This window comes from Harpia harpyja, chromosome 19, assembly GCF_026419915.1.
Source record: "Harpia harpyja isolate bHarHar1 chromosome 19, bHarHar1 primary haplotype, whole genome shotgun sequence".
Taxonomy (NCBI): domain Eukaryota; kingdom Metazoa; phylum Chordata; class Aves; order Accipitriformes; family Accipitridae; genus Harpia; species Harpia harpyja.
In genome coordinates, this window is record NC_068958.1 from 20,582,601 (window position 1) to 20,595,213 (window position 12,613).

At 45.7% G+C, this 12,613-nt stretch overlaps 1 protein-coding gene across 1 annotated transcript; it reads right to left on the reverse strand.

The window, feature by feature from the left end:
- Nucleotides 1–9,180, reverse strand: LOC128154829 (zinc finger CCCH domain-containing protein 11A-like). Its single transcript, XM_052815963.1, has 16 exons — nucleotides 9,112–9,180; nucleotides 8,797–8,916; nucleotides 8,046–8,169; nucleotides 7,379–7,597; nucleotides 6,962–7,078; nucleotides 6,353–6,433; nucleotides 5,753–5,863; nucleotides 5,121–5,183; nucleotides 4,760–4,859; nucleotides 4,470–4,555; nucleotides 3,440–3,940; nucleotides 2,845–2,918; nucleotides 1,816–2,128; nucleotides 1,332–1,498; nucleotides 862–929; nucleotides 1–307 (listed from the first exon to the last, which is right to left on the reverse strand). The coding sequence occupies exons 1-16, from the start codon at nucleotides 9,163–9,165 to the stop codon at nucleotides 43–45; spliced, it is 2,463 nt and encodes an 820-aa protein (XP_052671923.1). The 5' UTR covers nucleotides 9,166–9,180; the 3' UTR covers nucleotides 1–42.
- Between the last annotated feature and the right edge of the window lie 3,433 nt (nucleotides 9,181–12,613).

The window sequence follows — 12,613 nt, forward strand, 5'->3', positions numbered from 1 at the left end:
TCCAACAAAATAATCAGTTGCAATTTATTTATTTCTTTATTTTCAGCCGTCAATCAGTTCACCAATTTCCATGAAGAAGTCATCCTCCTCATTCTCTGGGTCCACATCAACTTCGTCTTCCTGTTTGCCTCCTGAGATTTCCCAAAGAAACTTCTCAAAGTCGTCTTCTACAGAGAAGGGGGCTTCCCAGGCCCCTGAGAAGCTCAACCGGCGTTTCTTTACTGCTACTTGTGAAGAAGGTGAAGTTGAGCTTGTGACCTCTGACTGTGCCACAGAGTCTGCCTGGCTTCCAAGATGCAGTACAGGACTTGGAAGAACAAGAAAGAGAGCAAATCAGTGTATGACATTCCTTAAGCAGAGACATGTTTTCTGCAAACCAGCTCTTAAAACGGTAGTTAATCCCTCCTACACCTCAGCCTTACACAGGGATTGTTATTCAATTAACCTGGGGCTACTTTTAGAGTCCAATGTATCAGCAGGTACATTTTGCAGTTTGGGGATTTATCCGCGAAGACACAGCATCTGGGGTCTGGCAAAGAAGGTTCCATTTTGTAGCCAGAGGTACTTGGCCACCTTTACTAATTTGACTGCAAAAAGGTTACCAAGTCAACCTCTGCAGGCGTTCAGAAAACCCAAGAAGCCATTGAAAAGCTGTACCAACTTGCAGCATTTTCAGACAAGAATCTGAATAAGCAGTCCAGCCAGCTACTAGAAGCTTATTCTTTCAGACAAATTTTTCCTCTGCTGGATTTTGGCATGAATTATCTCAAAACCCTAATGTTTCCACGTGTGAAAAAAACAAAACTCAGTTTCACGTGAAAGGCACACTGATCAAGAAAAAGAACAAGTTGTGGTTGTTACCTGGCTTGGGGTTCTTCTCTCCCACGTACGGAGAGGAGGCTGTCCTCTGGCAAAGCCGGAACAATGGCCTAGGAAGAAGCAAGGTGGTTTTTATGATACACAGGTCAAAGACTGCTTTGCAGATTCTTCCTCCACTGCTTCTCCTCTGGCATTGCTGAGCCCTAACCAAAATACAGAACCAGGGCACACCTGAAGAAAAGTTAGTATTCCCTTAAAGTTTACTAACGACCTTGGGTCTTCCTAAAGAACACGGCATTAATGGACGTAGCAGAGCGTTATGTAAACACTGCCATTCACCTCGTAAAAAGCAGAAAGGTACTACAAGCGTCCTGTCGACCACTTCTGGATTTAAAAGGGAACAGAGAGCCGGAGAACATTTCAGTCTTCCACCTGTTCTCCAAGAGGAGCGTACAACTTGGGCATCAATTTTACTAGGGACCCACTACTGCCTCAGTCGCTGTCCTTACCACAGCTGCTTTTTTAGCTGAAGGCTCCTTCCCGTCGCCACCAGTGGCACTCAATGGCTTCACAGCCGCCACGGCAGAGGGATGACTCTCGGCTGCCTTACGTTTCAGTGGCTGCTTTGTGGGGAAGGTGGCTTTCCCATCCAAAGGCTTCAGGCACACCTTCCATTTGGCTAGAGTAAAAGGAAGAGAGAACTGATACCGTCATGCTCTACCTCAGGAAAAAAAAAACAAAACAACAAACAAACAGGTTCTCTTAACAGCGCCACAACCCTTCTAGTTAAATGTATTTAGCCAGCACAACTACACTGCCTTTTCCCGGATTCTCAGCACTATCTTCCACACCGTTAACTCTGTTTACCAACAAGCCATAAAAAGGAGCAAAACAATTACAAAAAGGAGCCAGAGTTACAACGTGAAAATTGTCACCCTCTGCCTTTCTTTCAAAGCATGACCTAAAGTAACTCTTTAACATACAGTCAACACTTACTTTCAGCTTTCCATTCCTGGAGTTGAGCTGCCCGTTTCCCTGGTGATACGGCAGCACCCTTTCCTGGGCTTTCAACCCCATCTCCCGGAGATTTCACCAATATCCTCTTTGGAAGCTGATAAGCTGAGCCTGAAACCACACTGGATTCAGGACTCCCTGATGCTCGACTTTTATCCTTGATTGCCTGTTCAACAGGAGATGGCACAGCAGCTGCTTCCTTCTGAAGCTTCTCTTCTTGGCGTTGCTTCAGCTGCCGCTTCTCCCACATTATCTCTTCAAGGCTCTTCACTTGAACTTTGGAATTAGTTGCACTCTGATCAGAGGGCCGGAAAGAAACAAAAGAAGAGGACTAAGAGGACAAAAATCTATGGAGATTTCAGTAAGAAAATCTGAGTAGCAATCCCTCCGACATAGCTCCATGTGGAACAGAGCATGTTAATACCATTCAGATCTGACATTTTTCCCCATAAAACGTTGCCTGTAACCTGTAACAGGATCCATGCTTTGCTATGGAAATAGTTTCAAAAGCCTACAATTCCCAACACAGCAAGCTTCTTCAATAGAGCAGAAGACTCTAGCTGTAATCTATTACATTCTTTTTCAGCAACAGGAAGTCATACAAGCTCCCCCAAGACAGCATTCCCTGGCAGACTGACTTCCTCTAATACAAACCTCTAGCCTTTTCTATTAAAGTTCTTAGCCCAGGATTTTAAGATCTCCTTCTTCCAGTCTCACAGAGAAAGTCACGGAGAAGAAAAACATTAACCTCGCAGATTTTATCTGGTGCTAATAGGGTTTCTTATTCGTTGTCAGGTATAATAAGATTAATTCAAAGCTTGGGGTTTAACACGTTGTCTGGAAATGCTATTGAAAGTGACAGGACTTGCGACATCACTGCAGCGCTTTCCAAATGCAGAAAGGTAGCAACACACTCAAACTGGGAGCATGCAGCAAGTTACAAACAAAACATAACAAAATGTATCAAAAATTGTATGAATAGATAGATGTATGTCTTCACAAAGGACTCACCTCTGCGGGTGCAGAGACAGCTTTGGGAAAAGGCTTGCTCAATTCCACTATCTTCTTTTCTTCTCTTCCAGGTGCTGCGAAACAAGCAAAAAAAAAACCAAAAACCCCACATCATTTTGTCAACAGCAGAAATAAAGAAACCTAGTTACCTCTTTAACGATATCTTTAGTGCTCTGCCAATTTTGACAAAAACTGGCCCTCACATTAAGAAGTTGATACATGCTTTGCAAACATAGATACATCAATAACTAAGTTAAACAACGCATATGCCAAAGAGGAAGGTAAGCCTGGATTCAGCCCAGGGAAGATCCCATACCACAAGCGGATGGCAGAAAAAAACAGAAGCAAGAAACTAGGCTACAAAGCTCCTCAGTGGAAGAATTTTCCAGTGGGAAATACAGAAAACCATCACGTGATTCACAGAAAATAATATGGTTGCATATTCTGGCACTTCCTTGCCTTCTGACTTCGTAGCCTTAAACTCTTCTACCCTCTACTATATGCAGAAGGAAAAAGCAAAGCAAATCCTGAGCAAACTGAATTTGCTTGACAGGGGAAGCGCTTCACCAGGGCAGGTACCAAATCACCTTATTACCTATTAGCTTTGTGATCCGTAACAACCTCCTCCCTGTCGGGGCAGGTTCAGGTTGTGCTGGTGGAGCTGGCACTTTTCCTCCACTCTGCTGCATCCGCAGAGCTTTCTCCCGCTTGATTTCTTCCAAGGTTTTAACACGCACTTCTCCTGCTGGCTTGGCTTTACCTGCCGGCTCTGCCGGGCGCACTTGGCTGAGCACAGACGGAGCAAGTATGCTCTGCTTCTTGGGTTTCCTCTCAACTTTTGTCTCGGTAGGAAACTCTTCTGGTTTTCGCTTCTCTCCTTCCAATCGCTTGTGGTTTTTTTCAGCCAGGGATCCTGAGAAAGTTTTCACACGAACTGCAGGGGAAAGTCTTGCCCCCGAGCTGGGATCTTCTGTTTTACAACGTCCTTCAGTCTGGGGTTTCCCTTGAGGTTCTCCTCGTCTCCGATGAGCTCTCTCAAGTCGAATTTCCTCCACTGTTTTCACATGGATCTCTCCTGCTGGCTTAGCAGCCTTCTCTGTCATCATCAAAAAAAGAGAAGCACCAACATTTAAGGAGAGTCCAGCAATATTTAAAGTCTCCAAAATCTGTCACAGGACTAAGGAAAACTAGGTTTGCGTGATCCCAAGAATGCATCTTAGGACAGCACCATTCTGCACGGTATTCTCCTCCTTTAAGCCACTTGTAGTTTGAAAACTAGTGCTATCCGGAGAGAGTTGCGACACAAAAAGCATTAGTCTATTTTATTTTGTTACTTTCTCAGACCGTTGTCTCTCTGTTCACATCTCAAACTCCTGCTCCTGGTAGTGCTTCTGTCCTACTTCTGCGTAAGCATACAGCAGGTTCTGACGGCTCACAGCAGTTTTCAAGCGGAAACCTTGATGAGGCACGAGTGGAAAACACCCCCCCACCCCTAGAGCCAGATCTCTGACAGTGGCTAAACAGGACAGCTTCAGCACTTGAGCAAGAGGAATCAGGCAGGTGTTTTTAAATTAACTTTTACGGTCGCATGAAAGTTCATGGAAAGACAGAAGGGGAAGGCATACTTAATAGCCAGTTCTTATCTGTCTCTGTACTGGTCTGCTCAGAGGGCAGTCCTAGCCTCTCCTTCAGAGACCTGGGGACTTGAACTACAAGAGAGAACAGAAAAAGTTAGGCAGACTGCATAAATCTCCATTTGGTGTTCGCATTTCGAAATGAGACCCATCACTTCACTGGGATTCAGAGCTACCTCGAGCCCTCAACCAACACGCAAAAAGAACCGTTAGAAGAAAGGACAAACAGCAAACCTAAACAGAAAATCTGTGCATCAAACCCAGATGTCTGCTCAGTAGCCGTACCTCTCTTTGCTGCTTTGTCAGCACTATCCAGAACCTCTGTCTTCTTCCCCAGCCTGTCAGCAAGGTTGCGCTTTAGCGGAAGGACACTTTTACCAGCTTCAGAAAGAGAGAAAACAAGCAATACTTTAAGAACGTTTCTCTGGAGGAGGATTTTAGAACAGTCAGCCACAAACTTCAATGCTTCCAGGGATCTTTGCTTATATTTGTCTTTCAGCTGCTAACCAAATTTGCCACTTCTGCCGTCAACATACATCTCTGCCAAAATGTATTTTCCTCCTGCACGCAGCAAAAATACCCTTAAATATAGTTCACGTTTAGATGAGGGCACCCGAACAACGGCTCACAAAAAGCTCTTACCGATGGAGGCTTTCCGTTTTCCCATCGTCTCGCCAAGGTTCAGTTGAATCACAGGCTCCTCCCCTAAAACAAAGAATAATCTCTTCAGTGCACACAAACCAGTAGCCAGTAAAAGCATTGTCCTTCTAGCCCACGTCCCAGCAAAAGACACTCTTCTGGTAGCCAAACCACAGAAACGAGTGACTACGAGTAGTAGTAGTGCCACACGTTTTTTGCCTTTCCAAGGAATTTGTGCAGATCCGAACACCACCACTTATACACAGACTCGTATCACGCTACTCTCCGCAAGTGCCACCGTCAGCCTCGTCAATGCTTCAGAAATTGGCTACTTGTATAATACCATCTTCTATAGGTCTTCCCTTTCATTACTCCCCGGGTTTTCCAGTTATCCCCTTATTTGCATACTGACACTTGTATTGACAAACCACTTCTGGATCTTTTATTGCAATACGACAAACTCAGCACCTACAAATGCCAAATATTTGCAATCAAACCAGGGCCTTTAAGCATAAAAGCAGGGTTTTAATTAGAAAAGGCAGCACCAGCAGGCTAACGTGTCTGAATTACCTTAATTATTACTTAACCTTTCGGTTGAGGAGCCGTGAAATGGAAACAATAGCATTGGCTATTACCTTGCTTTGTAGACAGAGTCACAGTTCTCACTACCGTCCGTACAATTTCCTTTTCTGGCACAGGAACAGCCCGAGATTGGAGCGGAGGAACAGAAACTCCTGAAGGACCTTCTGATCAGAGCAAGCAAAACATAAGGATGTTTAGGGAAAAAAATAAAACCAACGAAAAACCAACCAACCAACCAAAACAGAAGAACTATCACAAAGACCAAAGACATTAGTTATCCATTACTGTCAAACACACAATGACCACTGCATGTAAATAAGAGAAATGAGCAATTTCCCTCTGATTTGCCCTTGGAATTCCAATCTAGAATATCAGCTGTTTGAGTTTAAGAAAACAGACTGCACGCCAAAGTAGCTCAAGGCCTGCAACTAAGCATGGAAGTCTGTCACTCAAGCAGCTCTCAGCTGCATACACCTCCCAGTCTGAACCCAACAGCCCCCCAAAATTTCCTTTCTCGTGCCAAGAATTGTATTCACCAGTGCATAGCCAGCTATCCAGGTAGTATCAGAAGCTTAAAAACAAAAACAAAAAAAACAAAAGGATGAAGGTGAACAGAAGGCAGAAGGATAAGAAAGTAAGGGATATTAACTCACCACCTTGGTTTTTTGTTTTTTCCTTTAGTTTCTTCAATTTGATTTCTTCAAGTGTTTTTATTCCAAAATTTAAATTGTCCTCTGAAAACAGAAAATCGTTAATGAAGCTGAGGCCTAAAGGCACATGTTGAAGAGCACGCTTCCTCAAGCTTCTTACAGCTCAGAACCCTTCCAAAGTCTTCCAAATAAACCCTCTCAACACTCCCCACAAGTAAAAAAAGCCATAGAACGGATGGGCATTTTGGTAAGCAATTGGCACCCCTCCTCCCATCCTACAGAGTAAAACCTGCACTTTTAAGCGTTTTAATCCATCTACGTGATATTCGATTCCTCTGTCATTAGACATGGCTTCCCACAGTGTTTGAAAGGACACACTTGCAGGCTTTTAAACTCCACGCTGTGGCTCTATTTTGTTTTACAGAAGTCAACAAGGAGGAGTTGACCTGTCTGACCCAAGGGACATACGACATTATTAGACAGGAACGAGCCCATGGAAATAACTAACTCCATCCAGCTACCCTATGTTCTACCGTACTTTTAGAACATAGTGCTTTGGAGTTAATCGTCAAGTTCTCCTTCCAATCCATCCTACTACAGCTGCTAGAATACCTTGCTTTGTATTAGCGCTGCATTTCCTAGTGGAAATTATCCGCGATCCACTAGGGGCTTCTGTTGCCGGTTGCTGGACAGCTGTTTTAGTTTCACCTCCTTCTTCAGAAAGCTGGTCTGAAAGTCCAAAATAAACCTATTCAGTTAGGGAGCAGGGATTATACAAGATGTTTCACGCTTATGTAGCTCGTACAATGACGTTTCAGTCCACGGTTCACATTCTGTTCGTATTCTTAACTACAAGCAACTGTTTGTAGGAGGGTTTTTTTTAAACAGCTATATTGACTTGACAAGCTCATATAAGCAAGAGCTATACCGGGGAAAAACTATTTAAGAGTCCAGACTCTCGTCCGTAGCTTTAAACGCTACACAGTTCAGGCATTCTGTCATTTATACATTCACCTCCAGTAGAAATGCCTTCAGGAAGTAAAAAGTACCCATCTTCATCATCATCTGCAGCATTGATTACAACTGGAGGATGCGTAGGACTTGGGACCTTTTCAGAGTTTTCCGCTTTCATCACCCCCCTCAGCGGCGGAGAGGGATTTGACTGGACAGAAAGTTTGTTTTGCTGCAGTGACGCCTGAGCCATTTTCACAGCATCTTCTGCAGACTCAGGGGGACTTGGAAGCGTAGCTAGAGGAAGACGAGGATCATCTCTCATTTGGCCATGTAAAACTTTCACCTCAGCCTTGCACTCACTGTCTAGATAGGGTAGATAAGGTACATAACCCACCTGGCTACTGAATTCAGAGTTTCCTATTCCCCACCCCTACGAACACACCAGGAACAACGGCTTCCCTTCACACACTAATCTCGCCACCCGACCATCCAGAAAGGATTAAATGAGGGGAAAGCAACCTGAAGTGCAAAGATCACACAAAGCACAGAGAAGCTGAGCATGAAAGAAAAAATTACATACCAGAATTACAGTCCGTTTAGCTGAGAGCCTGCGACTGCACACTTCTCCCTACACTCATCAGTGAGCAGTTACCTGATGCCTTCTACGGCATTGTACCCACTCCTAAGTAATATTCAAAATTAATTCTTTAATGCTGAAAGAAAAAGGACCCAAGAAACTCACTTTTGCTTGGCGGGAAGAAGCGTCCGTCGACATAACGTCCTTTCGTGTGACGGAACGCGCAGTTGGATTTTTGACAGCCAACTGCTTGATTCTCCCAGTGGCAAGGAATCTCACTGCGTTTTTTCTGAAGACAGAAAGAAATAAAAGCTCATGGTAACACTCGCCTGAGATTTGCTAAGAGACATAGTTACACGTCATGCCAGAGACAGGGCTATTGCAGTGCACTGCGGAAACATCATTCCAAAGGGCAGTTTATCACTGAAAGCATTTCAGGGCAGATCGACAAAGTTTGCGTAAGCTGTAACAACTACATATTATCCAGCTTTCCTGTCATTCCGTTGGAGAAGACGGGGGGCTCTCACACATCAGTTCAGGGTGGGTTAAACTAAGACAACGTGCAAAATACTGGGATTATTCAGAGGGAAAAAATGCCTTAAATTGCCTAGCTTGAATCTCTCTCAATTTACCTTTCAGAGCCTTATCTCCTTCCCATCTTCTCCCTCCCCACCCTGTGCTACCCCAAGACCTCAGAACAACGTCAGCACCTAATACAAAAATGTCTTGCTGAGATATACCTAAGAAATTGATTTTTCTTCCCCCAAATTCCTCCCACCCCCCTCCAAGTAACACAAACCAGTATCATTTTAAAGCAAGTAAAGCTATCACGTACAAGCACATTCAGTCTACCGACAGCAAGGAAAAATGCTTTCAGGGATTTCGTTTGAGAACACATCTTTAGGCAAACACTCACTTCGACTTCCATGTGTCTGAACCTGCAGCTAGTCCCGAAACAGCGACCCTCCCGCCACAGCCTGCACACTCTCTCATTGCCCAGAGCAGCCTCACAGTGGCGGAAGGAACAGCTGTCTCCCTGTAACCAAAAGGAAATCCAACAAAAAGGAAATTAAAACAGTACAGCCTAAAAAATTATCCATGCTAGCAGAACTGGAAGCAGAATCTAACTGCTTATTCAGTTAACAGAAATCTGGATGTCCCCTCCCCCTCTGCCCCCTCCTCTCCTAAAAACTCAACAAGAAACCCCAAAGCAAAAGAAGCCCAAACATACCTTGTTACAGGTGGAATAGAAATAGAAGTAGCAGTCGTCTCCTTGCTTAGACATAATCGACAAAGTCTGAGAACGAGCTCAGGTCCTAAGGGTTCGCTCTCAACAGGGACTTCCTCCAGTCCTGGCAAGAGCTGGCTTCGCTCTTTCTTGGACTGAAAGTCTCCTGATGGCTTGATCAGTCAAATCTTCTTTTTCAAAGTAACCCTAAAGAAAGGTATCAGTAGGTGAAAAAGAAGAAACAGTCCTACTCCCTGGCCTAACCTTCCAGCTTGCTGACCTGCCTTTATCCTGTACCAAAGACCAAGAAGGGAACAAAACTTTGTTTTGCACCCCAACAAACGCACGAGGGGAGTATTATTGCACCTACCTGTGGGTACTTGTGGGTTATAAAGCACAAAGTATTCCACTTGGGCAGTCTCTCTTGCTGCTCTACTTTGTGCCTTTAATCGCTTACAAAAGTATTAAAGATGCTTAACGCCCCCCGTTTATTAGGATAGTCAGATCACAAGGAAGGCAGAGCACCAGGAACTACGTGTTCTCATCCCCCCTGTCAATCCGTCAGCCTTACCCCAGCTGCAAACAGCTGCTGATGATTTACCTGCTTGTTACCGCACTCCACTAGGCTGACAGCGCCCTAGGTGTCACAAGTTACATAGACAATGCTGCGTTATGATGCGTATGCAAACCACCCATCGGGTCGTCTGAAGCACAGAACAAGCTCTTGCTAACACATCTCATCTCTGGATGAGAATCTGAAGCCAAGTTGTCCAAAGCTGAAGCAGAAGAGTCAGAATTTCCACTCTTTACATTTGTTTTAGTCAACTCTACCTGTTAAATACTGTCTGAACATACATACACATACCTGTTTATACACACACCAAGAGCGAGTGACGATAAAGTCAGCAAGAGTGATAGTAAAGATTAGAATGTGGGGCTATTTGCCACAGCAGACTGCATAAAAAGTCTCTCATTTTGAGGGAACCCGTAAAAACAAAAGATCTACAGAACGGTTTGATGAATATGCCTTCAAGGCTGATGCTTTAGAACACGAGTGATTTTAGGGCCAGCACACAAACAGGCATGCCTATGTACACGCGTACAGTATAAACGTATCTATACACACGAGCGTGCACAGCATATGTTGTATGATATCCCTATCGAGAGCAACTCTTAGCCCTAATCAGACACGCAGAGTTGCAATCAATTAACAGCAGGAAGACAGCAGATCGAGGATACAGCAAGCTTTGAGAGGCAGGGAAATGCTTCCTTTGCAAGTGGCGTGGCTGCACGGTACCAAGAATTTGGAATTACTTTGATTTTAGGAAAGAATTTGTTTTCTTTTTACATCAGAGCCAATGCTACAAGTTTGCCATCGTACGCTGTTCTCTAATCCATATATCCATCATCACGCATTGCAGCAAGATCACGGAAGGTTTGAAAAGATGGCTTAGGTCCAATTTGACAGCTGATGATTTTTTGGTGCCTCCAGAGCTGAAACTGATCTTCTTTAGCCACAAGCAGGTTTTTTGGATGCAAAGTCAGATACTTTGATTCTTACTGTTCTGAAGATACTAAATGCCACAAAACCTGCAGCCACACCAGATAAAGCTCAAATTCAAGCGGTTCTGACGCCTTCCATTCAGATGCTGCGCATTTCTGTGCAAGTATTTCTGACGCTTTTGGACAAAACGGCATGAAATAGTTCTTACAGCTTAATAACAAAAGGTTGGAACCTTCTACTCACACAAACACTAGCGGATTTTCCAGGATTTTCTTTTTTCCAGCAGGGAATTTTCCCAAATCTGAAATAAAGAGAGGACAAGTTGGGTTCTCATGTTAGTTTCTGGGTTTTGACTGCTTGGCAAAGGGAGTTGTTATGGGTTTGTGTGGCAGGGTTTTGGTAGCAGCGCAGGGGCTGCAGGGGTGGCTCCTGTGAGAAGCTGCTCGAAGCTCCCTCAGCTCGGAGTCGGACCCGCCTCTGGCCCAGGCCGACGCAATCAGCGACAGTGGTAGCGCCTCTGGGATAAACTATTTCAGAAGGGGAACCTGCAGCGAGCAGGGGGATTAGGAATGTGAGAGGAACAGCTCTGCAGACACCGGGGTCGGGGGGCAGGAGGGGCACCTGAGGAGGTTGATGCCCCTGCAGCCCCTGGAGGCGAACGGTGGAGCAGAGGCCCCCCAAGATGGCCGTGGCTCCATGGGAAAGCCCGCGCTGGAGCAGCGTGTGGCTGAAGACCGGCCCGCGGAAAGGACCCACGCCAGGGAAGTTCGGGAAGAACTGAAGCCCGCGGAAAGGACCCACGCCAGGGAAGTTCGGGAAGAACTGAAGCCCGCGGAAAGGACCCACGCCAGGGAAGTTTGTGAGGAACTGCAGCCCGCGGCAAGGACGAGACCTTCCTGAAGGACAGTCTCCTGTGGGAGGGACCTCGCGGTGGAGCAGGGGACGAGCGCGGAGTCCTCCTCCCCCTGAGGAGGAAGGAGCGGCAGAGACAACCTGTGAGGAACCGACCCCAGCCCCCATTCCCCGCCGCCGGGGGAGCAGGGAGAGAAACCCGGGAGTGGAGTTGAGGCGGGAAGGAGGGAGGGGTGGGGGGCAGGTGTTCGCAGGTTTGGTTTGACTTCCTAATATCCTTGGCTTCTTTGGATTTGTAGTAAACTACATTGATTTTGTTTCTTCCCCAAGCTGAGCCTGTCTTTTGCCCGTGACCATAAGGGGTGAGTGATCTCTCCCAGTCCTTACCTCGACCCACGAGCCTGCCTTATGTTTTCTGCTCATCCCACCGTGGCCCGGGGCGGCAGGGGGAGAGGAGAGTGAGCAAGCGGCTGCGTGGTGCTTTGTTACCGGCTGGGCTTAAACCACAACAGGAGTAAGACCAGTTGTTAAGTGCAAGGTTTTCTTCCCTTCTTCAGTATTGATGGGACTATTCACTTTTGACCCTTAGCACCTTCAAAAACAGGCTCTTGTGTCATACAGATTCCTACGCATCTCCTGCTAGAAATTACTGGCGCTCCTTCAGGTAGAAGTCTGACAAGAAACATTCTTCCAAATGTGTTACTGATGCCATTGATAATTAAATTAAATTTCAAGCACGATTTCTGCAGTTTGCACAAGCCAACGCTTAAATGGATGGCAATTAAGGGACACTGCTTTGCCCAGCAGAGGCATTCCAATACAAATCAGGAGGAATTCACGGTCTAGAAGGCGCCATTTCTTTTCCCTAGGAAGTGAGAGACACCTGTATAGTGCAACTTTACTACATTCACCACCATGGGGGGAACAAGAGAAATCCCCTCAGACCTAGCTCTTTTCAGTGCCCAAGCAGCTCAGCATTTTGCGTGTTGCCTTCCATATTCCTGAGCAGGAGTTCGACTGGACCCCTCCAGCCACCCGGGCTGCAGAAAACGTGCAGCGCAGTCCATCCGTTGTTCCCCACATTTGAAAGACAAAGACTCGCCTCAGGCAGAGGCAGATTCTTTCTCCTTCACGTTCAACAAAACCACC